Consider the following 23,002-nt stretch of genomic DNA (forward strand, 5'->3'; position numbering starts at 1 on the left):
TTAAAAGACTGTTGTGGGATTAGGTTCACCTGGCACCTCTGGCTGAATCTCAGTGCTAGACCAAGATGACCTCTGACCTGCAGGCTCTAGTTACTGGGCCAAACTGGCCCCTCAGAGTGACCCCCTCAGTATAGTGGCTGTGAGAGCCGTCTGCCTATGCACTGCATTCATGCTTCTTAATCCTGAGGGACTTTTCCACTGAGATCAAGTCATGGAATCTGGGTATAGAGGCTTTGTTAATCGATCAATGATGTGCACACAAATCCTGGAACTTCCAAAGAGATCGAATGCTAAAGATATTTGATCAGAGATGTAATTAAGTGTTGAGGACCCAATAGTATAACATCACAGCATATGGGATGACCAGTGACTAAACATTGCAAGCATAGCTAGTGGGAGAACTGGAAACCACGGGTTAGGCATTCTTTAAATTCATTATTCTGGGGCAGGAAAAAATAAGAGCAGCAACAGAGCGCAAGGAAGCGCCCATGTAAGAGCAAGGTGCCACCAGCACATGGTACCAAAAGAAAATTATGGCCAAGTACGGACCCATGTAATTTTAGTTAGAATCGTAAGCAACCTCCTCAGCATGAGAACAGGGACTGAGTGAGGGGGAGATGGAAAGGTTGGTAGTGTGGTTGCATGTACAGTCATTCACTTTGATTTTAGTTAGTGCTGAAATTCTTCAATCCCCAGCTGCTTAGGGTGTCAATACTAGTCTGGGGAAGTCGGCGGGATTATGGACCTAAGAGAAAATAGGTGTGTTTGTCACACACATCGTTTCACAATTCGTACTAAAGAAACAAGTGCTAAAATGTTTTTAGTGATTAAACTTGCTTTAATAGAGCGTTCATTCACAGAAAAAATTAACAAGGGCTGACATCTTTTAGACATCACTGCCCATACACTATGTATTGCATAGTCCTTTTAGCAGAAATTGAGCACCGGTGTTATTTTTCACTACAAACACAAGATGCACTGAGAATCTGAGTGTCTCGATGAAAACCTCAAAAATCCATACACTACGATTTCGGAGACACTTATTCCGCAAATGTTAATATTGACATGCCCGAGACTTCACATTATAACTGAGGTCTAACCCGACCTAGAAAGAAAACATAAATTAGGTACATTTGAAGTATGGAATGTCAAAGTAACAAGTCAATTCAAGCTGAAATGCATTAGTCTACTTGGTGCATTGCGGGCCACATCCTGATGTTGGTAGAAGGTTCCAAGGCGGACACTGGAGAATGGTCAAAATAGCTTATGTTGGCTATGAAGTACTCATCACTTGGCTACCATTGTGGAAGGCTGCTGGGGGACGGGGTAGTTGTTCATCATCATTCACCATAGGGGAAACAAGGCATGGGTGGTGGAGCCCTTCAGGTGGGGGAGTCTGCAAATGAGCATCTGCTATTATCTAACGATGCCCACAGGTGAACGAACCGTTGGACATGGCAAGAATTGCATAAAACATTCAGAGAAAAGTATAAAGAGAAGAAAGTGAAAACAGTTGGTGACATTCAACATGTAGTGGTGGTGGTAGTAGTAGTAGCAGAGGGGTCTGAGCCTGTCCTGTGTTGTGGTGGGGAAGTGACATGGGGAATCAAAGCACAGTCACTGGAGGGACTTGAGTGCCGCGCCACAACAATAGCCGCCTTTTCATAAAATCATACCAACTGCGATAATAAAAAACACACCAACAATATCAAGCAGCCATTACTGCGACCAATGACATACAATAAGATGACCTAGAATTGTTAACTCCGGAACGTAAAGTGGAAATGAGCTTCTTATTAATATTTCTAGCTGTGGCTTCTTATGGTTTTCCAACTGAAGTCAATTTTCTGTATTTTTCAATCCAAAATGTGCCTGAATCCATGATAATACACTATCGGCATTTCAAGAACCTTAAATTTGAACGAGGAACGAATGAGTAAGAACATGCAGGTTATTTTTTTTTTTAAGCCTCTTGACCATTCAGTTATTTTACAAGTCTCCATTATTCTTCACGTGGAGGTTAACACTGGAAGAAAATGTGCAGGATTCTGCTCTGTCTCAGAGGGTCACTCCAGTTGCAACATTTGTTATCTTCCCCCTCAGTTAAAAGACCCCACCGGTTCTAACCACTGAAAAGTATAGAATGTCAAAGGTACGAAAATCACACAACAGTCAATATGTATAAAACAAAGTACACAGTGGTGACAATCACGCTACTTTAATAGCCAGAGACCAGCAGATTAAAAAATATATATACATATATCTAGTTAGTTATTGTGTAGAAATTAGTCAATTTTAGGTTTGCATTATTACTTTGGTGCTGGATTCTTGAAAAAGCCTATCTTTCGGAAATAACGAACTATAAAAGGCACAGAAACCAGAGTGATGCTGATGCGAACTGGTGCAAAGAGTTTGTGGATGGCATAGGCTAGAACGAAGGTGCTTGTGCCAGCTGCCATTCTGGACTGTACCACTGCTTCGCTAAATCCAATTTTAAGGAGGAGTGCACTGATGTCGACACCACTGTAGAGGAAAAAAAGATATGAAGTGTTAAAAAAAAGTCCATATAAGATTTAATACATATAATGTTAACACAAGCATATTGTTGGTCATCAATAACAGAAGGATGTATAGATTTTCAGATCTGACCAAATGTTGGCCAAAGATGTCCTATTCTTGTTCCTATAGTGTACACAAAGGTATTTTTTTGAGTTATTGCAAAATGCAAATGGTCTGATATTTGATACCCATGTACTTTGGTTTATCAAAGCATCTGGGGTAGCTGAGACAACACTGCACACCTAATGGCATTCTAAGATTGACCTATTTTGAAGCTCTGAGCAGCTCAACAGCACTCATTTGTAGCCAACAGTGGAGGGGTTGGTAAGAACAGGAACTGAGGAAGCCTTACCAACATCTCTCAGTTTTCTTGTGTACCAAGCCTGAATGTTTTCACCATCAAAACACTATCGCTGTGTGTGGTTCTGGTAGTTCGGGAAAGCACACTCAGTTAAAAGAATACCAGTTGCCTTAAGGTGCTCGCCAACTCTAGGCTAACTGAGAAAGCACTGACCGGATGTCGGGGCGGATTGGGCTTGGTGGCCAGGGTTTGGGTCCACTATAAAAGTCAACTAAACGGACATTGAATTGTAATACTGACATTAGTACCGCTAGCCTGTGCTGCTTTCAATGCTCGTCTTCCTGGCTTGCGTCAGTACTCCTTATTTTCTGATGCTTTCAGCTGTTTTGACAGCGTGCATTTTGGCTACCTGATTTAAAAAACTGACATACTGAACTGCAGACCAACTCTATTGAACCATCTGATTCACAGCTTGGGAGCAAAAACCACAAGTACCCTTAACTAGTGACCATCCCCTCTTCAACACCTCAACACTTTGCAAGGAACAATCAGATATTTGAACACAAGAAGCATTTACAAAATCAAGATGGTGCATATAAAATGCTCAATGTAATCTGCGTTGATCCCTTCTATAGTTCAACATTTTTATTGCAGATTATGCAGACACAGAATTGTGAACATACAAAAAATATTACGAAGATAGAGGTGAATTAAACAACAATAAATAAACAATCGTATCATTAAGGAATTAAGGTTCACTACAGTAAAAAGCCTGTTGTAAACAATAACATGAAATTATAAAGGGCTACAGTAACATCTAGAACTTCAGATATACATTATGAATATAATTAACCCCTTAAGTGCTGCCGTCGGCCAACGGTCGTCACGGGCACTACCTCCCCAGTGCTGCGTGCGACCGCTGGACGTCCAGTTCAGCACCGGATAATGGACAGCGCAGCACTGGGGAGGTTTGTTTACTAGCTCCCAAGTGGTTAATTAGACTTAGAAAACATACGAGCCAGGAGTTGACCACATTGAATAGGAAGGTACTGGGGATTTGTTAGGAGTACAGAATCCACTTGATGGACCACAACTAAGATGGCCTAGCATGAACAACAACTGACTTCTATCCTTCAAATTAAGAGTAGTTACTTTAATTACTGAAGAAATAAGAAAATCAAAGAATTCCGTATCATCATTAATAAGAGGATACACAAGGGCTTGATATTTACAAACAAAAGTTGTATATTGAAATAAAAAATGGTTGCAATCAATTTCCAAATATCTGTACAGAATTTGAAAATGATCCAGCAGCCATATAACATGTTTTAATGATCCTATTGAGCATTTGAAATGTAAGCATTATGGGCTATCAACTAATTTTACCTTAAACATTTTAAATGGAGGCCATACATTTTTTTTTATAAAATGAAGAAATTAGTTTGGGTTATAGAGGCAGGTAAATAACCTGCAACATGCCATGACCATTCTCCGCGGACTTATGGAAAGCTGAACGTCTAAGTCAAAGTTTCATATTTGTACAAAATCAGTAAGACTGGATTTCTCTCTGTTGATGAAGCAATGTGGCCAGAGCGCCTAAAGAAGTTAATACATCATTTTGTATCAGACACTTTGGCAGATGGTAAAGCATCGAGAATAAAATTACACAGGCATTTATTTTTAGGATAATCTGTTCCATATAAATGGAATTTGTGTAGCAGCTCTGAAAAAGATACCTCCTTAACAGATATGATCAACATGGAATATACCATCCTCAATCTATGTGTTCTAATATAATATATGCTTATTCATCTTTAGTTTAAAATGATACAAAAGAGAAACGTTTAGAGGTTTTTATATTAGATCTAAACCTTGTATCAAAATTCAGAAAGGCAAATTTAGTAGCATTAATAATTGGCTTGTTTTTGCCAAATTTACTATTAGATATAGACAAACAAACTGGTAACGGAAACGGAAGAATGGGTATCATTTTAAAACCATATCAAACTTTGTGCAATTAGAAATGATGAATGTTATTACTTAAAATCAGGTAAACTCATCCCACCATCTTTTTCGATTCAACTGTAAAAATGTATATCTTATGGAGGAAGGCTGCTTATCCCAAATAAATTAGTTAATTAGCTTGTTCACATTTTTATAATAAAAACTAGCCGGAAAGCATAATGGTAGCATAGATAGTGTATACAATTTAGAAGTGCAGTAAAGACCATTTTAACAGCTTTACTTCAACCCCACCAAATTAAATGGAGAGGACAATTTCTCTAAATTGACCCTTGTTTTAGTAATTAACTTAATAGCGTTTGTGTCAATCGTTTCTTTGATCAATGTGGAGAAAACAATGCCAAGATATTGGAGGCGGACAGGATGCCATACAATATTTGTGCCAGCTAACAATCAGAAGTACATACAATATTTAAAAAGAAAAACAAAATTTTACTAATATTCAAGGTATATCCAAATACTCAAGCATGTTGGTTAATGGTATTTAAAATATATTGAATAGAAATAGAATATTCATCAATGTACAATAAAACATTGTCAGTGTAGACTGAACCCTTTAAAGTCATATCCTGTATTATAATATATTTAAATTGGTTCCTATTATGAATTAAACATAATAAAGGTTCTTTAGCAAAAAGAAACACAAGGGGTAAAAGGGGACATCATTGTCCACTACTTGTATATAAATTAAAGGTGGTAGAAAAACTGCCATTGACATACATTTTAGCCAGAGGACAAGTTGATAATGCTTTAACAAAATCCTACATTTAGGACCGAAATTAAAAGATTCCAATGTTTTAAATAAGAATTTCCAGTTTACTTTGTTGAAAGCTTTTTCCAGCATCCAAACTAACAGACTAGCAAGATACCCGATATTGTCAATGTAGGATAAAAAGTGACATATAATTCGTGTGTTGTGTTATGAGCAGAGTGGCTAACATTTTATAAAGCCTACTTGGTCACACTGTATTATAGAACTGAAAATTGGGGTAACGAGTTTTGTTAAGATTTTTTCACAGATTTTACAACTTCGGTTTATCAGACATATTGATTAGTAATTGGCTACTAAAGTAAGATTTTAATCCGATTTTGGGAGTACAATAACAATGGCATCTTTGAAAGAACCTTCAACACTAGGGCTATGTTAAAAATTGTGAAATAAAAGTAGTAACATAGAAGAGACTGAAGTATTTTATAAAAAGGGGTCGCAGCTTTGCCGAGCAGCAAGATGGTCGCTCTGAGAGGTCTCTGCCTGTCGAGCATAAAATGCTTCATTTATGCATCCAAAATTGGAGCAACCCAGGAGAACCTATATCGGCATACTACTATTACACTGTGCGGCCCTGTCTGAGGGCGATTTCCCTGGTGTGAGCTCGGCTGGCACCAACTGTGGGACAGGGCTGATTGCGAGCCTGGTGGACGAGGACTGCGCTGCACCTTGGGGCCAGATCGGTGGAGGGGCCTCAGTCATTGGCAGCCCAGGCCTGCGAGACTGTGGATTCCTGAAGGGAAGGGTGCACTGAGGTGGCTGGGTGCCCGATGGGGCTGCGCAGGTGGGCCGGATGCAGGGATAGCCGTGATGGACCATGGCGCCAGGGGAGGCAGACCCGGCACAGAGGTGAGCGTTTCCTCCAGGTGGTCAAGATAACATTTCATTTTACCCTGACTTCACTCCCTCGGTTCAGACTGCCCGCCGAGACTTTTTGCCAACTAAAAACATTCTCCAGGAGGCGGGTGTGTCATATGTACTCATGTACCCAAGCAAATTCCATGTCTCATAGAAATGGAAATCACATTACTTCACAGATGCCAAATCTGCCCTCAAAATGGCTAAACATGTTGGTGGGCTGCGTTGCTCCCCAAGGGCCTCTCCTCATACATCTTCTGATGCTCGACAAAGTGACAATTATTAATTGGCCTTGCTGGGGTTATAGCCGAAGAGAAGTTCCCTCATTTGGTGCAGGACGGTACCTACATAGGCGTATGCCGATAGGTTTAATTACTACAGATGGCCTTACTATTATCACTGTTTGTGATGTTCCACTTTACTGTAGTGTGCTGTGATGTTGCGTTACATTGGGTTTCTGGAGATGTGTAGCAAGGCTCAGCCAACCAGATGTTACTGGCAGGGTAGTTCGCCGGAAATTCCTAGTCCCTCAGGGATGGGATTGTTTTAACAGTCGACATTGCTTTGGGATCGGTTGCTGGGGAATCTTCTTTATATGCTTGGAGTGATGTTCTTAAATTTTAAAATCGCATGGCGTATTACTTCCTATTCACACAGTGAGATTGTCATATTGGCGTACATTCAGGTGGACTACGACTCAGCCTACTCAGTAATGGGCAGACACCCATGATCTCTTATCTGTGCACCTAGAATGGCATCTGCAACATGCTGAACATGGAATATTCGTGGTCTCAACGACCACAGGAAAACACGTGCAGTACACACATTTCCTCAGACACAAAGTAGATGTCTGCTTTCTCCAAGAGACACACTTCTGCAGTTCATCGGCACCTAGATTGTGGGCCCACTGGTGGGGTGAGGTATTCGCGTCACCACACTTCAACTATGGTAAGGTGGGGTTGCCGTGTTAATACGCAGAGAACTCAGGTGGGTGATGTCTCAACCCCGGGGATCCAGAAGGCATTTACGTCATTCTGGAGGGCTCTCAACTTGAGACAGGTCACGCTGGCGGCAAACTATGGACCCAACAAAGACGACCCCGTTCTTTTTATATTGATATCTGGTTAAAAATCGCAAAGCTTTGGAACACTACTATAATTTGGGGTGGGGATTTTAACACCAACATGGATGATACATTAGACCGATTGGGCCCTTCCTGTAGTTTACATCCTAGGGCAATGGCAGCACTTCGGGTACTTATCCACGAAAATTACTTAGCTGACACGGAGACAAATGCACCCTTGCAACTGGGATGGAACTTGCGTGTCAGCACAACACAATGCATTTTCCAGACTAGACTTTCGATGGTGGTGTTCCAGAGTGATGTGGTGTTCCCGAGTGATGTGGTGGTGTCCCCTAGTGATGTGGTGGTGCCCCCGAGGGATGTGGTGGTGTCCCCGAGGGATGCGGTGGTGTCCCCGAGGGATGCGGTGGTGTCCCCGAGGGATGCGGTGGTGTCCCCGAGGGATGCGGTGGTGTCCCCGAGGGATGCGGTGGTGTCCCCGAGTGATGCGGTGGTGTCCCCGAGTGATGCGGTGGTATCCCGGAGTGATGCGGTGGTGTCCCCGAGTGATGCGGTGGTGTCCCTGAGTGATGTGGTGGTGTCCCTGAGTGATGTGGTGGTGTCCCTGAGTGATGTGGTGGTGTCCCTGAGTGATGTGGTGGTGCCCCGGAGTGGTGCCCCTGAGTGATGTGGTGGTGTTTCTGAGTGATGTGGTGTGTGAGGGTGAGGGTATGAGGGAGTGAGGGTGAGTGAGGGTGGGTGAGGGTGGGTGAGGGTGGGTGGGTGAGGGAGGTGAGGGTGACAGGGGTGACGGGGGTGAGGGTGGGTGAGGGTGTGTGAGGGTGAGGAGGTGTGAGGGTGAGGAGGTGTGAGGGTGAGGAGGTGTGAGGGTGAGGAGGGGTGAGGGTGAGGAGGGGTGAGGGTGAGGAGGGGTGAGGGTGAGGAGGGGTGAGGGTGAGGAGGGGTGAGGGTGAGGGGTGAGGGTGAGGAACCGAAGTAAATGGTGGCAGGGCAGACATCATAAGACAGAGAGAAGAGACTGCGTTGGTCAGTTTCAGAATCAGGAGGGGCAGAGTCAGCACAGTCTGCGAGGGATCAACGTGTCTAGAGGCAAAGCATAGCGGATGTAGCATTGCAGCTAGCAAGTCGAGTGTTTTCAAGCTGAGTGTCCCTAGGGAGATGGCAACACAGCAACAGCATTTGAGGAGCAAGGCTACTGTAAACAAGCACGGTAGGCTTTCACTTTCGTCCAGGAACAAGCTCTCAGCATTGCTGTGGTGGGGAAGGGAGGGCGGGGAGCGGCAGCCTTTGAAGTCCGATACCGAGGCACACACAAATGGTGGTGCGCAATGTGCACGCGGGGGGCGGGGGAGCGGCAGCCTTTGAAGTCTGATGCCGAGGCACAGACAAATGGTGGTGTGTTATGTGGCTGGCGATGATGGTGTGCACGCGCATAGATCACATGAACTGTATGCGGTCCGCAGCCGTTTTGGTAGACTTTTCTTTTCCGCTTGCTATAATCTCGCCGGAGCAATGCGCAAGCGCATTGGCTCAGGCGAGACCTAAAAAGAGCAGCAAATCCTTATTGACAGCCTCACCCAGCACAAAGCAAGAAAGAGATCATTAAAATAATCCCTTTAAGAGGCAGGATGAAATATGTGTAGAAAGTACCGCCTCCGTGATATTGCAACCTCTTCACTGAAGTGCAAGTTCAACTATGGAGCCCCTGACAGAGTAACCGCCAGATAAAACCAGTCTAGTGAGCACCAAAGCAGCCAAATTGCAGATCTACAGCGTCGTGGTAGCTGCAAAAAACACAAGACACAACCAGACATCAAAATAATTTCACAAATCTATTGTAAAAATAGCCATCTGAGCACGTATGCGATGCAACTCTAAGCACTGTGGACATCTTGGTTTACATGTGCAACCATCTCCTATGCTCGTCACTTTTTAATAAAAGAAACTGCCTTTATATTGTGTAAAGCTATCCAGAGGACAGACAAAATGTCATAACGACAGATGTCATTATAGAACTTTTTATCTAGGCTGTTGTAATGAGGAAATGGCACCTCTTGAGAAATAATGACCTAATTTTGGATCACAAATTTCAAAGGGTGTGCATCTTCTTTCTTCATAATGCATCAGGAAGATGGTAACTCTCAGAAGATGGTTACTCTCAAACTCTATCCACTCCTTTTCCAAACATAGTTTATAATTAGACTAGTGTTACCCTCAAATGGAGAAACTCTTTGACTCAATATGCTGTGCATATCTAGAAGGACCAGTAGTTGACTCACTTTTGCAGTCAGAAGAACTATACAATTTAGTAGATATCATTTTTGTCTTTTCCTCTCGGGTTTCTCTGCAGTTCCGTTGTATTGTGAAAGCACGATAGCCCCTGTAGAACACCACACTCATTACACAGGTAATTTGGGGAAGTGGCTGATTTATGGATGTCTTTTGTCCATGAGGCAAGCTGCTGCTAATTTACAATACGCTTTCGGTCATTCAGCATTTCGAGTCACAGTAGCTTACTGCCCCACTGGAAAATTCACCATCACACTTGAACCCAGCGAAATAGCAACATTCAGAATACTGGAAATCCAAATTAAAGTTGCAGCAACAATCATGCAGAATGATCTTATATTATTAACATACTTCTTTAGATCATATTGGCTAATTAAGAACACTAATTCTATACAGGTAAGTTAATGTATTTTCTAAGAAATGCATTTTCGGTTCATATTACTGAGGAAAACCCATACCAATGGATATTTAAAGGTGATCATATTTCCACTGGTAAGATCTAATCTGAACGTTAGCAGCAGGAGCAGAATTCTCACATTTGAGACTTTTCTTTTGCCAGTAAATATTATGTATTTGACAACCTTTTTTATTACGCTTCCTAACACTTGTTAGAACACTGGATACCTGATCAGTTAAGGTAGGTGTATCTGGCTTTCAGATTACATGCAATGTAAGCCTGGTTGCAAGCAGTACATAAAACTGCTTGTGCATTTAGATGCAGAGCCTGGCTGGTGCAAGTGAAAGGCATAGAAAATGGCTACCTTGTGAGTTTGATTTTTCAGCTAATAAAAATGTGTTTAAATTGTTATATTTTCTCATTGTCAAACTAAAACGACTGAGGAGGAATATTTACAATCCCTGGTGAACACATGGTTTGTAAATGAGGCAGCTGAAAGATAGTTAAGAGAAAAATGAGGTTGAGTGTTCCATAATGTATGTAAAAGGAAGGAAAGCAGTATAGGTTTTTGTATTTTCTATTTTAAACAAGAAGCGCTGTTCAATTTTCTTGTACTGTGATTCAGGAACTGAACATGTTGTTCAAACTTAAAGCGAGAACACACAACGTATGCAGGGAGGCAGTGAATGACTTGGCACTTTAGCATATATTTCAAACTAGTGGGATATGCATGTTACCATGTGTGATGAAGCATGCGTCACATGCGAGTGTTAGTAGGACTACGTAAAATGTGAGATTACGTCCTTGATAGTTTCATTGTCAAGCTCCTAGACATAAGGCAACTGGTAATGTAAAAAGTGATAACGTACTGTTTAAGTAATTGCACTTTGTCCTCGGGCCCCTCCTGACCGCACGCTTGTAACTGTGTCCCCACTGTGTCTTTATTGAAAACCAATAAATAAAGGTTATAAAAAAACGTGATGAAATATGACTGGGGCATATTTAACCTTTGCATTAATCCGCATAATTGTTGCTGAACTGTTTATAATACTTCTAATTATCCTAATGCACAACTAGTAGACAAATAATGCATAATAAAAATGATTTTGTAATATACCCGTTATTTTTCTACTTACTGAGTATGGGGCTTGGTTACATTGATAACACCTGTCAATGAGTGATGCACTGACAAGTTTGACTGCTAACATACTCTTCTACTTAAGCCTGCAGTGGAGTTGGAGTGAGAAACAGGTATCAGTTCTCCTTTTCTTCAAAAATGTTACATTTACCTTTTGAGGCTTAGGAGATTGTTAGACCTGGCTCATCCAGCAGGTTTATATCCAGACTTTTTGCTTTTTGGCCTTCTGTTTCAGAGGTGTTTTTGTTGGTTTTATGACTCTGGGCACTTTACAACTGCTGATCAGTGCTAAAGTGCATATGCTCACCCTGTAAAGTGTTATGATGGATTAGTGTTTTCATGATTGGGTATTTGATTCACTACTAAGTCACTAGTACAGTGAACTGTGTGTACCCAGGACCTGTACATTAAATGCTGCTAGTGGGCCTTCAGCACTTACTGTGCCACCTACACAAGCAGCCTTTCAAACATAACTCAGACCTGCCACTGCAGTATCTGTGCGCAGTTTGGTACAGCCATGTCGACCTGGCAAGGGCACCCACTTACCAGGCCCTATCCCTCCCTTTCTAACTTGTGAGTCACCCCTAAGATAGGCCCATGGTACCCCTGTGGGCAGGGTGCAGTGTATGAGAAAGGTAGGACATGCCTTGATCGATGTGTGTGGCATGTCCGGATAGTGAAATACTGCCAATTTCTTTTTTCACTATTGAAAGGCTATCTGTCCCATAGGATAGAATGGAATCTTATTTATAACATCTGATAAATATAACTTGTGACGAGACAGAAAGATAAAGTTTAGTATGCCTGAACTCGGAATATAAAAATGCGTCTTTTAGTAAAGATGATTTTTATGTTGTATGTTTGAAAATACCACTTTTAGAAAGTGGGTATTTTCTTGCTTCCCCATCCTGTATGCCTCTGCTGGTTTGTGGATTGACTGTCTGGCTTTGGAGGGACAGGGGCGGAGATGTGCATTCTCTCAGACAGCCACGTTGGGGGGGGGGGCATTCTCTCAGACAGCCACGTTGGGGGTGAAATGATGTGTGTCCTACCTTTCCTGAGTGAGTCTGGGCTGGGCTGAATTGGCCTGCCTGGGAAAATAGTTTCTGCACCTCCTGCCGGGCAGCTGCACCAGAGAGGACAGACCTGAAAGGATCCCAGACTTTTAGATCACATTTGGACTTCAAGAGGAACCTCAGCCAAGGAGAAGAGTTGAAAGAAACTGAAAGAGGAGTGCTGACCGTTTGCTGTGTGCTGTCTGGGGTTGGTCAGCAGTAGCTGCTTCTGCCAAGGAGAGGAACTGTGTGTTTATTCTGCTTGAGAATGTATCTCTAAGGGCAAGGAAGTGGAGATTACCTCCTGTTCAAGAGGTCTCAGGAACAGCAAAGACCTCAGCATCCTTCTGGGCACCGTCTCTGGAACCGCTGGTTTCAGTTGCGACAGCAGAAAAGGGCAACCGACTCGGTCACTGAGTCCGTAGCAGGATTCTGTGTCCTGAAGGCCCAGCCGCACTCCGTACCGCATCCTTGGTCGCAACAACACTGTCTGGAAGATCGTCACCGAGCCGCTGATTGCACAGCATCCTGTGGGCACCGCACTGCCTCATTTCACCCTGCATGGATGTCACCAACACCGTTGCTACCAGACCCTAACATCGACCGGCTCCGTCCCCGGCACAGCAACCAGCCAGCACCACAGCCAGCACCACATCAAGCCCCACATCAAGCACCGCCTCATCCCGCACCGTAAGCCTTGGTCTCACCGAAGCAGTCTGGACAATCATCACCAAGCCACTGCCTGCACCGCATCCAGAGGACACCGCACCCTGCACCACTTCCATTTTGCAACCCAGTCGAGATGGTTGCCCCGACTGACTCACACCAATGGATCAGCAGCAACAAGAAAGGTACTGTTCACGAGTGCGAGCTTTTGTGGGTCTAGCAAAGTTCTACTCCAAATTAGTGCAAAAAGTATCAGATTAGGCAAATGTCAAAGAACAGGTGGACATTCACATGGTCACCAGAGTGCCAGAAGCGTTGGAATGTATCAAGAAGCACTTTTCCTATGTGGCCACGATGCCACATGCAGAAACAATTTAATAACCACTAAGTCCAGTAGAAAAGGTATAGGGGCAGTATTATCCCAGGTAGACGCATTGGGAAAGGAACTTGTTATAACCTTTGCATTCAGAGCTTTAAAACCTACAGAAGAAAAATATTGCGTCATGGAAAGAGGCTTTGGGTTGTGTCTGGGGCAATCGACATTTCCAGCAATTCGTTTGGAGATCCAAGGTAGTTCTACGTACTGATCACAAACCTTTGTGCAAAGTACTTAACACCCCGGGCCTCAACGCCGCGTCACCAAAAATTGGCAGGTTATCTATGTTCTTATTAGATTACCACTATGAGCTGCAATATGTACCAGCACTATGTAACAAGACTGCGGATTGTTTGAGTAGACTTGCGCTCTCAATCAAATATGAGCACCTTGATGAATGGAATGATTGTTTGGTAGCATCATTAATGATAAAGGATCTGGCGGGGATGTATACTGATGAGTGTATTACAGAGAGAAACTCTGATATTACCTTTGCCAAGATTATTGATATGATCAAGGGAGAAAAGAACCCTAGCTAGTGAATTAGCAGCGTATTGGGAGGTCAGGAATGAAATTTCCATTGAGAATGATCTTGTATTCAGGAACGGATGGTTGGTTCCACCAAATTAATTACGTCAAAAGATTATTTTTTGGTGTCATGGGGATCACCCAGGTAGAGTCAAAACTAAAAGTAGAGTGAAATGCTCAAAATGGTAGCCGGATGTTGACAGGGCTGTGGACGAAGTGGTGAGGGAAAGCTTAAAGTGTACGAATTCGGACCTTAAAGCCTCCATTACATCTCAACGAAGCTTCAGAAACACTGTGGGAAAAGACAGGAGTAGATATCTTTCGATCAGTACAAAATGTGGAGGGGAGGATGGAATAGGCTATTGCAGTGGCTGCACTTTTTCCCTAAAATGGCTGGAGATAAAGGTGATGGTTGTTGCAGATACCAAAGTAGTAACAGAACTTTTAGAGTAAATATTTTACAGAGAAGGTTTGCCAAAGACTGTTATCGTGACATTGGTGGTCAATTAATTTATGAGATATTCAAGGAGTTTGTAAAAAATTTAGGTGTAACGCACATAACCACATCAGTCTATCATCTCGTAGGGAACGGTTGTGTAGAACGCTTCAATCTCGTGATCAAAGGGATCATTGGATTGTCCAACTGTAACAATCTAAATTGGGAAAAGGAAATCAAGGAAACAACTGACAGTATGCATGCAAATACTTCTCACGAAAGTGAAACCGAGAAAATAGCCTAACAAAATGTTGATATTAGGATCGCTCCTCATCTGGTCACCAACAAGGACAATAACAAGGAAGTGTTTGCTAGGTCAGGGAGGAGAATTGTAAAACCATCGTGTTTGTATGATGAGGACACATTTCAAGGTCAAGTTCGGCGGTAAATAAATACTGAGACCTGGAGGAACCTGCCCTACTTCAATAACATATCAAGATGAAGTTATGGCCCACTGTGGCATCAAACGTCTAGTGAGGGAACATATTTGTCACCTTCAACAGACCTCATCACAACAGGTGATTCAAAACATGATGGTTAGTCCAGAAAACTTATAAAGGCAGAAAGGACCAACAAATAACCTTTTAACTGTGCCCACCAGAAAGGCTGCACGAGAATATGAAATTATACGCCCTGCAAGTCCAAGGGCACCTTCTAGTCTGCTGGATCCAGAGCAGAAAGGATCTGAGCCAATGTAGCATTTTGAACTTGTCCTTTCAGAGGTTGGCAATAAGGGTCAGAGGTTTAAGATAAGCCTGAGTCCTGAGTCCCCCATCCTTTTGTGGAATGAGGAAGTAGAGGAAATATCAACACCGGCCTTTCTCAGAGTCTGGTGCTTTCTTTGTGGCATCCTTGGAGAGGAACAGGAACACCTCCAGTAGCAGGATGGACAGATGCTATTCTGAAATTCATTTTGTGTAGGAGGGTTAGTAGGTGGGGAGGAAAGAATAAGGTAGGGCTTAGTGTTTTTGAACAATTTGTAATACCCATCTTAACGGGATGGGTTGCTAACCTGGGACGAAGTACTGGATTTTGCCTGCTACTGTTTTGGGATGCGCCCCTGATGGAAAACTAAATTAGTTTATTGGCTACTGTAGCAAGGGAAATAAGTTAGAAAACTGATGACCCTACTGGCCGGTACTCTGAGTTCAATTCCATTACCCCAAAAGGACTTGGTTGTCAGCGACATCACTGACTAGAGAGGCCTTTTTGGCCTGTATGCCAGTGCTCTGGAATAGCCCCTACATTTCTGCCCATCCCCCCGGTTGGACATTTGAGCGCGGCCTCTGGTGCTGTGAGATCTCAGCCCTCGGGGTGCGTGGCGACCAGAAGTGCATCGGCACGACTGTGAGGTTGGTGGAGAGTGGGGACAACAGCCACCCACCGGCCGTGGTGGGCCCCAGCCTAGCGCAGTTGAACCGGTGAGGTCCCTCAGAGGCCGGGCGAATACTAGACTGAGTACTGCCCGCATCAGTGGAGAGGCCCGAGTAGGACCCCCCTCCCTAGACGGTGCCAGTTACAGTGGAACTGGCCGTGCCCGGTGGGAAGCGGCCCTTTTCTTTCACAGACTGCGTCATGGGCCGCACCAAGGGGACAGGGCCCGGGCAGGCTAACCAAATTGATAAATACATGGTAGCCATGGGGCCTGACGGTGGAGCGGTCGGAAGGGACTCACATGAGGATGTGGGTGATCAGGGCCCAGATCCGACCCTGAAAGACATTATGAGGGCAATCTGCGAATTGAAAGGCACTCTGGAGCCAAACCTAGACTCAGTTACCGAAGAAGTAAATCTCCTGCAGGCTGATTTCCGCTAGATGTCCAACAAGGTGGCCACAGCAGAGGCGGACATTGGGGGCATCCAAGCCAAAACAAAGCGCCTGGAGGAGCAGGTGATGGCCCTCACGAAGAATCAGGTGGACATACACGCCTGGATCGAAGACCATGAAGGAAGGACCCGGCGCAACAATATCCGGGTGGTGGGAGTGCCGGAAGGTATGGAGGGGCCAGCCTTGGACCTCTTTTTGGAAGACTTCATTCTGAACCATCTAAAGCCGAAACTCCTTTCGCAGTTTTTCTCAATAGAGCGGGCCCACAGAGCGCGGCGGGGGAAAGCCACAACTGGGCCCCCCCGCACCATCATTGCCCGTATCCTGAATTTTAGGGATCGGGATGCCATATTACAGGCCGCGCGGATGCATGACGACCTCAGGCACAAGAATGCTACGATCCGATTCTTTCCAGACTTCACGCTGTATGTACAACGTTAGCGGCACTCCTTCGATGGGGTGAAACAAGCCCTTAGGGAACAGGGCTTGAAGTACATGATGCTCATTCCGGCCGACTTAAAATCCTAGACAATGGAAAGGCATACTTCTTCGACAAGCCAGAGGAGGCGAGCCACTGGCCGGAGCGCTGGCGCACCTTAAGCAGCAAAGGAGGGCAAAGACGATCGGCGACGGACCGGAGTGCTGAGGAGGCGGGCCAGGAGGCTGGGAGCTCGCCAAGCGGCTAGTCTCGCCGACAAAGGACAGATGAGTAACCATTGAGACACCCTTCTGTGGGCAGAGACTGAGACGTGGCTCTGTGCGTGTGTGGGGGGCTTGATGCCTGTATAGAGGGGGTGGAATTCATGATGCTACCCGGACATTGGGGCCTGAACCTTTGACTCTTGTGGGGGGCATAAGCACTGCATAAGTTTGTTATCTGACCTGTTTAGTGAGATAGCGCGGCCGCGGGGAGACGTTTGCATGAGTGGGCCTGGCAGGGCATAGTTGTGGGGCTCAGAATTCCCCAGTCGGCAGACAGATCTCTCTTCACGCAGGATGCTTGACCATGACCCCTCACAAATGGGTTTCTGGGTTTTATATGGGCGACAGGCACTCTGCAAGTTTGGGTGGTGGGAGGATGGGGACCCACCAAGCACAGATGAAGGGAGCAGGTTGTTGGGATTGGTTTTTGTTTTTGCAGGGGGGGGGGGGAAGAGTAACGCTCAAGACCTACATATCCAGCAGATAATGGGGGTTGACACGGAGAATATAATATGGTGGGGGAGCAGGGGGGCCCCATTGCCAACAGCTTGACACACTACCAATGGGTGACCCGGCTAACGTGAAGTTTTGGTCCTGGAATGTGAACGGGCTGGGCAATAAGATTAAGCGCACGCTAGTGATGCAGTACTCTAAGAGGCATTCCCCTGATGTCGTTCTTATTCAGGAATCGCATTTTGCTCAGATTTATTTCTAGGACAGACAATCTACCCTGCAAACTCACTGGCAGTGGCTATTCAAGTCTCCAAGAGCCCTCAAAGGGCTGTTCAGCTATTTGGTGTTCTAAGCAGACTTAGGATAGCCTGTACCAAAGCAGCAATCTTTTTAGAGAAGTGGAGGTTGGGATTGGTGCATGCCCTAGACCACTTAAGCATCAAGGAGAACTCAGTAAATTCTATAGCCTCTGTTGCCAAAGTAACGGGGCAACCAACATACCACCCTCAAATGAACAAAAGAAACTGAGAGAAAGGGGAGGGAGAGAAGAGTGACAAATTGTTGAGGCTCAGAAAAGTTGCACTTAAGATCAACGTCCTGCCTGCTTCAGTGCAACACATGAAGCAAATAATTAGAGATGGCTGCCTGATACCACAGGTACAAAGCTAGTGCTGCAGGAATATTATTAACCTAAGGTGAGGATGCCTTTAGAGAGATAAAAAGTTCATAAACTACATATGAAATCAAAATATTCGGCACTGCTGTGGTGGAAAATCTGTTCTATAATGGAGTAAAAAAAAAGTTCAAATCAATAAAAGTAAAGAGCAAAGGGTAAATGATTTGCTTATATTTTTAGAGAGTGGAATTGAGGCCCGACGAATGGGAATCGTTAGATGTACGGAGGAAATATTACAGCCCATTTTTTAGGTGGAGCCTGCAGACAGCGCGCGCATGCTGTCACTTGCCTATCTCGAAAAAAAGGGGCTTTAGCCTCCCACTACTTACCATTCGTTGGCATCATTATCACCATTTGCTGCCTTCTCATTCGACTGCGTGTGCTGTGTCACTTCAGTTCCTTGTGTGGAGGATGGAATACGTACAGATTGATTTAAGTTATTTTTGTATAGCACGACCATGACCCCACCTGAAGGTACTGGAGTACATGAGCACCAGTTACATTACCCAAGTTCATGGTAAAAAAAATTAGGCAAGGGCGATCATCTGATTTGCCAAGGATGACAGTATGTTGAGCCAGTGTCGAGACTCAAACCTGGTTCTCTCTTTTCTTTGCCATGGTCAGTGCAGTTTTGTGGTGGAAAAAAACACAATGTTCCGTTTATTGCACTATTTTTAGGGCTGCACTTCCCCCCACTTTTTATGAATGTGTCTAAAGGTTCGTGCCCACAAGTCAGATCCATGGTGGTACTGACTCCTCTCTCACATATAAACTGTAGAGACACCTATTTTTTTCTCTTTGGTACTAGCTCAAACTCCTGTATTTGAGTAGCTTTGAGTTAGAGGCCTTTCAGTGCGTGGCACCTTTGTACACAAAGGTACCTTCAATGAGGTAGAATATTATCCAATGGGGGCAACCATTACCTGCATTTCGCGAAACTGACCTACCCATGGCCTCTTTAACTATCAAGGTGTCAACCCTTTCTCAGGATCGTCATGTTATACACTTTCTCTCATACCATTCATCACTGCGAGATTGGTACTTCACCCACTTTCAACATTCACCCATATGACCCGTCCCCCCGAAGCGCATTAAATCCACTGTATGCGGCTCATCAGCCCTTCGCAAAAAAAGCCATCTCAAACAGCCCCAAATCATGAATGAGCGGGCACATGCGAGAGCAGCAGCCTGCAGCGCCTCTGGATTTCTGCCATGTATCTTGCCATTAAATAAATTCTTTTGTGGGAAGCACTCGGCGACATTTCATCACTACAGGGATTTCTGTACCTTTTCACTCACCAGCTGCACGTCACTGTAGGAAAGCAACAAACCTATATTGGCACTTTGTTTTACGTCTTTGATACTTTTTTTACAGAAGCAAATGCCATCTTGGACCCATGCCAGCTGGGTTTTAGGGGTAAGGTCGTAACTATTGAACAATGCCTTAACCTAAACTTAATTGTCGGTAAATATACTATTGCAAGGAGGAGCCCAATCTACATGGCTTTTATGGATTTGTCCACAGCTTTTGATCTAGTGAATAGGTCGAAGCGGTGGGCAATCCTTTTGACAGGAGGGGTGGATGAAACATTGATACTTTTTTTGCATATTAACATAGAGACCTCCAGGCTCAAGTAAGGATTGGGACTGGAGGAGAGGTTTCAGGGACCATTGATATTGGCAGGGGGGTCAGACAAGGATGCGTGTTGCCCCCCCTGCTTTTTATTATAAATATTATTGGGCTGAACACCTCTCTGAAAACGGCTACTCAAGATGTCCCATATATTAACAAAGAGCCCATCCCGGTGCTTCTTTACGCAGATGATGCGGTTCTTATAGGCCGCACTCCAAATTCCTTGCTTCTTCTTGTCCAAAATTGTAACAACTATATGAAAGAGTTAGACCTGCGGGTACATTTTAAGAAATCCTTTCTGATGAGTAGTGGTCCAGGGAAGCGTGAAATAGGCTTGATTACAATAGATGGCCAAAAATTGACTTCGGTAAGATCCTTTGTTTACTTAGGTTTGGCCTTTGCTGTGAACAGCTCCTGGAGTGCGCATTTAGCTCACGCCAGGAGCAAGTTCTCAAAGGCCACAACTCAATTTTAAGTCTACCTCGGCCTAAGACCACGGGTGCTCTTTTAGCAGTACAGAAAATATACAAACTCCAGTGCACCCCGGTGGCTACATACGGTGCAGAGATTTGGGGAACGGTCAACTGCTCAGCAATCCAGCAGGAAGAAAACAGGTTTTGCAGGAAACTACTGAGCACCCCAATCTCAACTCCTCAATATATATGTCGCAAGGAGCTCAACATTAATTTTATAACTGATTTTATTCGGGCACGACCGGCACTTATGTGGGTATCAGTGTGGAAGAACGAAGCGGCATCTTTGACACAGCAGATTATTAAGGATTGTTTACATTGCGATAAAGGCTTCGAAATCCCATAGCTAAGCGTTGTGCTGAGAAGCTTGCGCAGTGTAAACAGAGAAAATGTCTTCCTGGATCCCATATCAGCAGGATCAGTTTTAAAAAAGGAACTGCGGAATGCTTTGTACTCCCTATATAATAACGAGTGGGATGTGGTGAAGTCTAGGAAAACAATTGCGCGAAACTATATGGCTATTGATCAGCACTGTTATCCGCTTCATATGTATCTGACCTTACCGATGAGCCGTTGGGAAAGGAGCCTTTTGTTTCGACTAAGAGCTGGCACAATCCGATTTGCACTTTGTTTTCCACTGGGCTATAGCCCAAATTTTAATCAAAACCTGTGCTCCTGTGACGGGAGGAGTGAGCAAACTATCATGCATTTTATATTTTTCTGTAAATATTATCTTAAATACTCTAAACAGTTTTTTATCCATATTTTAACAAGAGAAAATCAATTACCATGGAGGTAGCGCTTCGATGCATATTAGATCTAGATGATGTTGAATTGATTTTCCGCACTGGCACTTTTCTTAGAACTGCAATAAGGGCGCGTAGGTCTATGATGGATCCCTGACCACACATGACATAGTCTGTGAACTGTTTTAACAATTGTATATATCAATATGATGGTTATTTTTGCACTAGGCACTTTGGATATATGTATGTGGAATTTTAATCTTTGTATTAATTATTGTGATGTATTTATGTTCTTGTGCTTTTATGGATACTATTGTATCCGAATAAAGTTGAACTGAACTGAACCTTTTTGTAACCCAAAATCGAATTTTGGCAAAAGTTGAGCTGTCACGGAGGGGCGTCTCACTCCCCTCCCCACTCCAAGTCAGTGAACAAACAAATGGAGTGTGATAATTAAAATCTAACTGATGTAAAATTGGCAAAAACTATCATTTTGAACTTTCGCAAAGGTCAAATGGAAAACTGTGCAACTATGAGAAGTTCACTTCTCCGTCAAAATAGTGACTAATTGATGATGCACCACGGCATATAAAACACCAACATGATTCTGAATACAGATTTGCAGAAATCAGTATGCGTCGTTCTGCTGAGCAAAGCCACACCAATGGTGAAAAGAACACCTTGGAGCCCCCTACTTAACAGCTAATTAATTATACACATGCAAATGATAGTGAGTAAACCATGATTACTCTGTCCCACTGAGAGTCATAATATGCTTACCTGGTTCCTGAATTGTTAAAGAGACAGCGCCTGAATCATAGTTAGGTCACAGTAATAACCAGAACAATAATATGTTGTTAGGAAAAATGAGACTTCGAGTAAGGAAACGCAAAGCTTACCAATGTAGTATAGTAACACAATGCGGGAGCGCTATAAGGACTTAGCAAAGAAAGCATTCTAGTTATGGGGACTCAGAAAGCCTCATTTCTTGGTAGGACAACAATCAAATAATTTTAAATAGTATTACTCAGTTAGGTTTTATGACGGGGTGGTTGAATCTCACCAGTGCAATTTTTATTTTGTATTCCACTTTCACCTAACAAACAAGTGTCAGAGGTATAGGGTCAAAATACAGGTTTATATGAAGCACTTACAAATGCCTGGCTCGCGGAATAAAGCGCTAATGATAACCAGTTATTTCATAGAACTAGTGGCAAAGCATCGGCAAAGCCAAGTGATCTGGTATTAGCCACTAGCCTTCTGGCATTTCTTGTTTTATTTTATCATGGTCTTTGTAAAACTTTATTGTTCAGGAAAATTTCAGACCCCAATAACTCTATGAAGAATAAAAAGCATGTGCTACAGAAAAAAAAGTTTTCTTGACCTACAAAACCGCACACATTACCATAGAACTCTGTTACTGAAGGGAGCTACTTTGTGTGTGGATGTATTCCTTGTGAAAGGGCAGCATGACATTACTCACAGTGAAGTCAGCCAAAGGCTTAAGAGGGATGATGCCTTGCCCTTTAATGCATGCTGGAGTGGGTGGAAGAAAAATGTGAATGACACCAACCATAGGTTAATGGATGAAGTCTGGCTGAAACCCCTATAAGTAACTGTGGTATACAAATAATTTATTAAAATCAAAAGGTCTTGGCTTAAAAACCCCTTAAAAGTAAATCAGTCACGCCTGGCATAGGATACAGGCTTATTACCTTTGAGAAAGAAAGCAAGAACCAAAGAATGAATGAAAGAAGGGGAGAAGGAAAGAAAAACATGAAAAAAGAATGAAATAGGAACAAATTTGATATTTTGTGAAATAGCAGCAGTCAGAAAAAAAACCCACTCCAAAAGAACTTTACGACAACGTTGGCAGGAGATGGGGCCTGATAAAGATGGAAATGTCCCATGTGTTCACATCAAAAGCGTCCTGATATCACATCAGCCTCTAAAA

The 23,002-nt window shown here is 43.7% G+C and overlaps 1 protein-coding gene across 1 annotated transcript in view; it reads right to left on the reverse strand.

The window, feature by feature from the left end:
• Positions 1–817: 817 nt before the first annotated feature.
• The window catches only part of MIMS2 (mitochondrial inner membrane scaffold 2), a 137,445-nt gene continuing 115,260 nt past the window's right edge, over positions 818–23,002 (reverse strand). Inside the window, exon 3 of the mRNA XM_078652017.1 lies at positions 818–2,523. Coding sequence (XP_078508143.1) covers positions 2,310–2,523 — 214 coding nt within the window. The 3' untranslated portion in view covers positions 818–2,309. The remainder of the gene's footprint in view (positions 2,524–23,002) is intronic.

Source organism: Lissotriton helveticus, chromosome 7 (assembly GCF_964261635.1).
Source record: "Lissotriton helveticus chromosome 7, aLisHel1.1, whole genome shotgun sequence".
Lineage (NCBI taxonomy): Eukaryota > Metazoa > Chordata > Amphibia > Caudata > Salamandridae > Lissotriton > Lissotriton helveticus.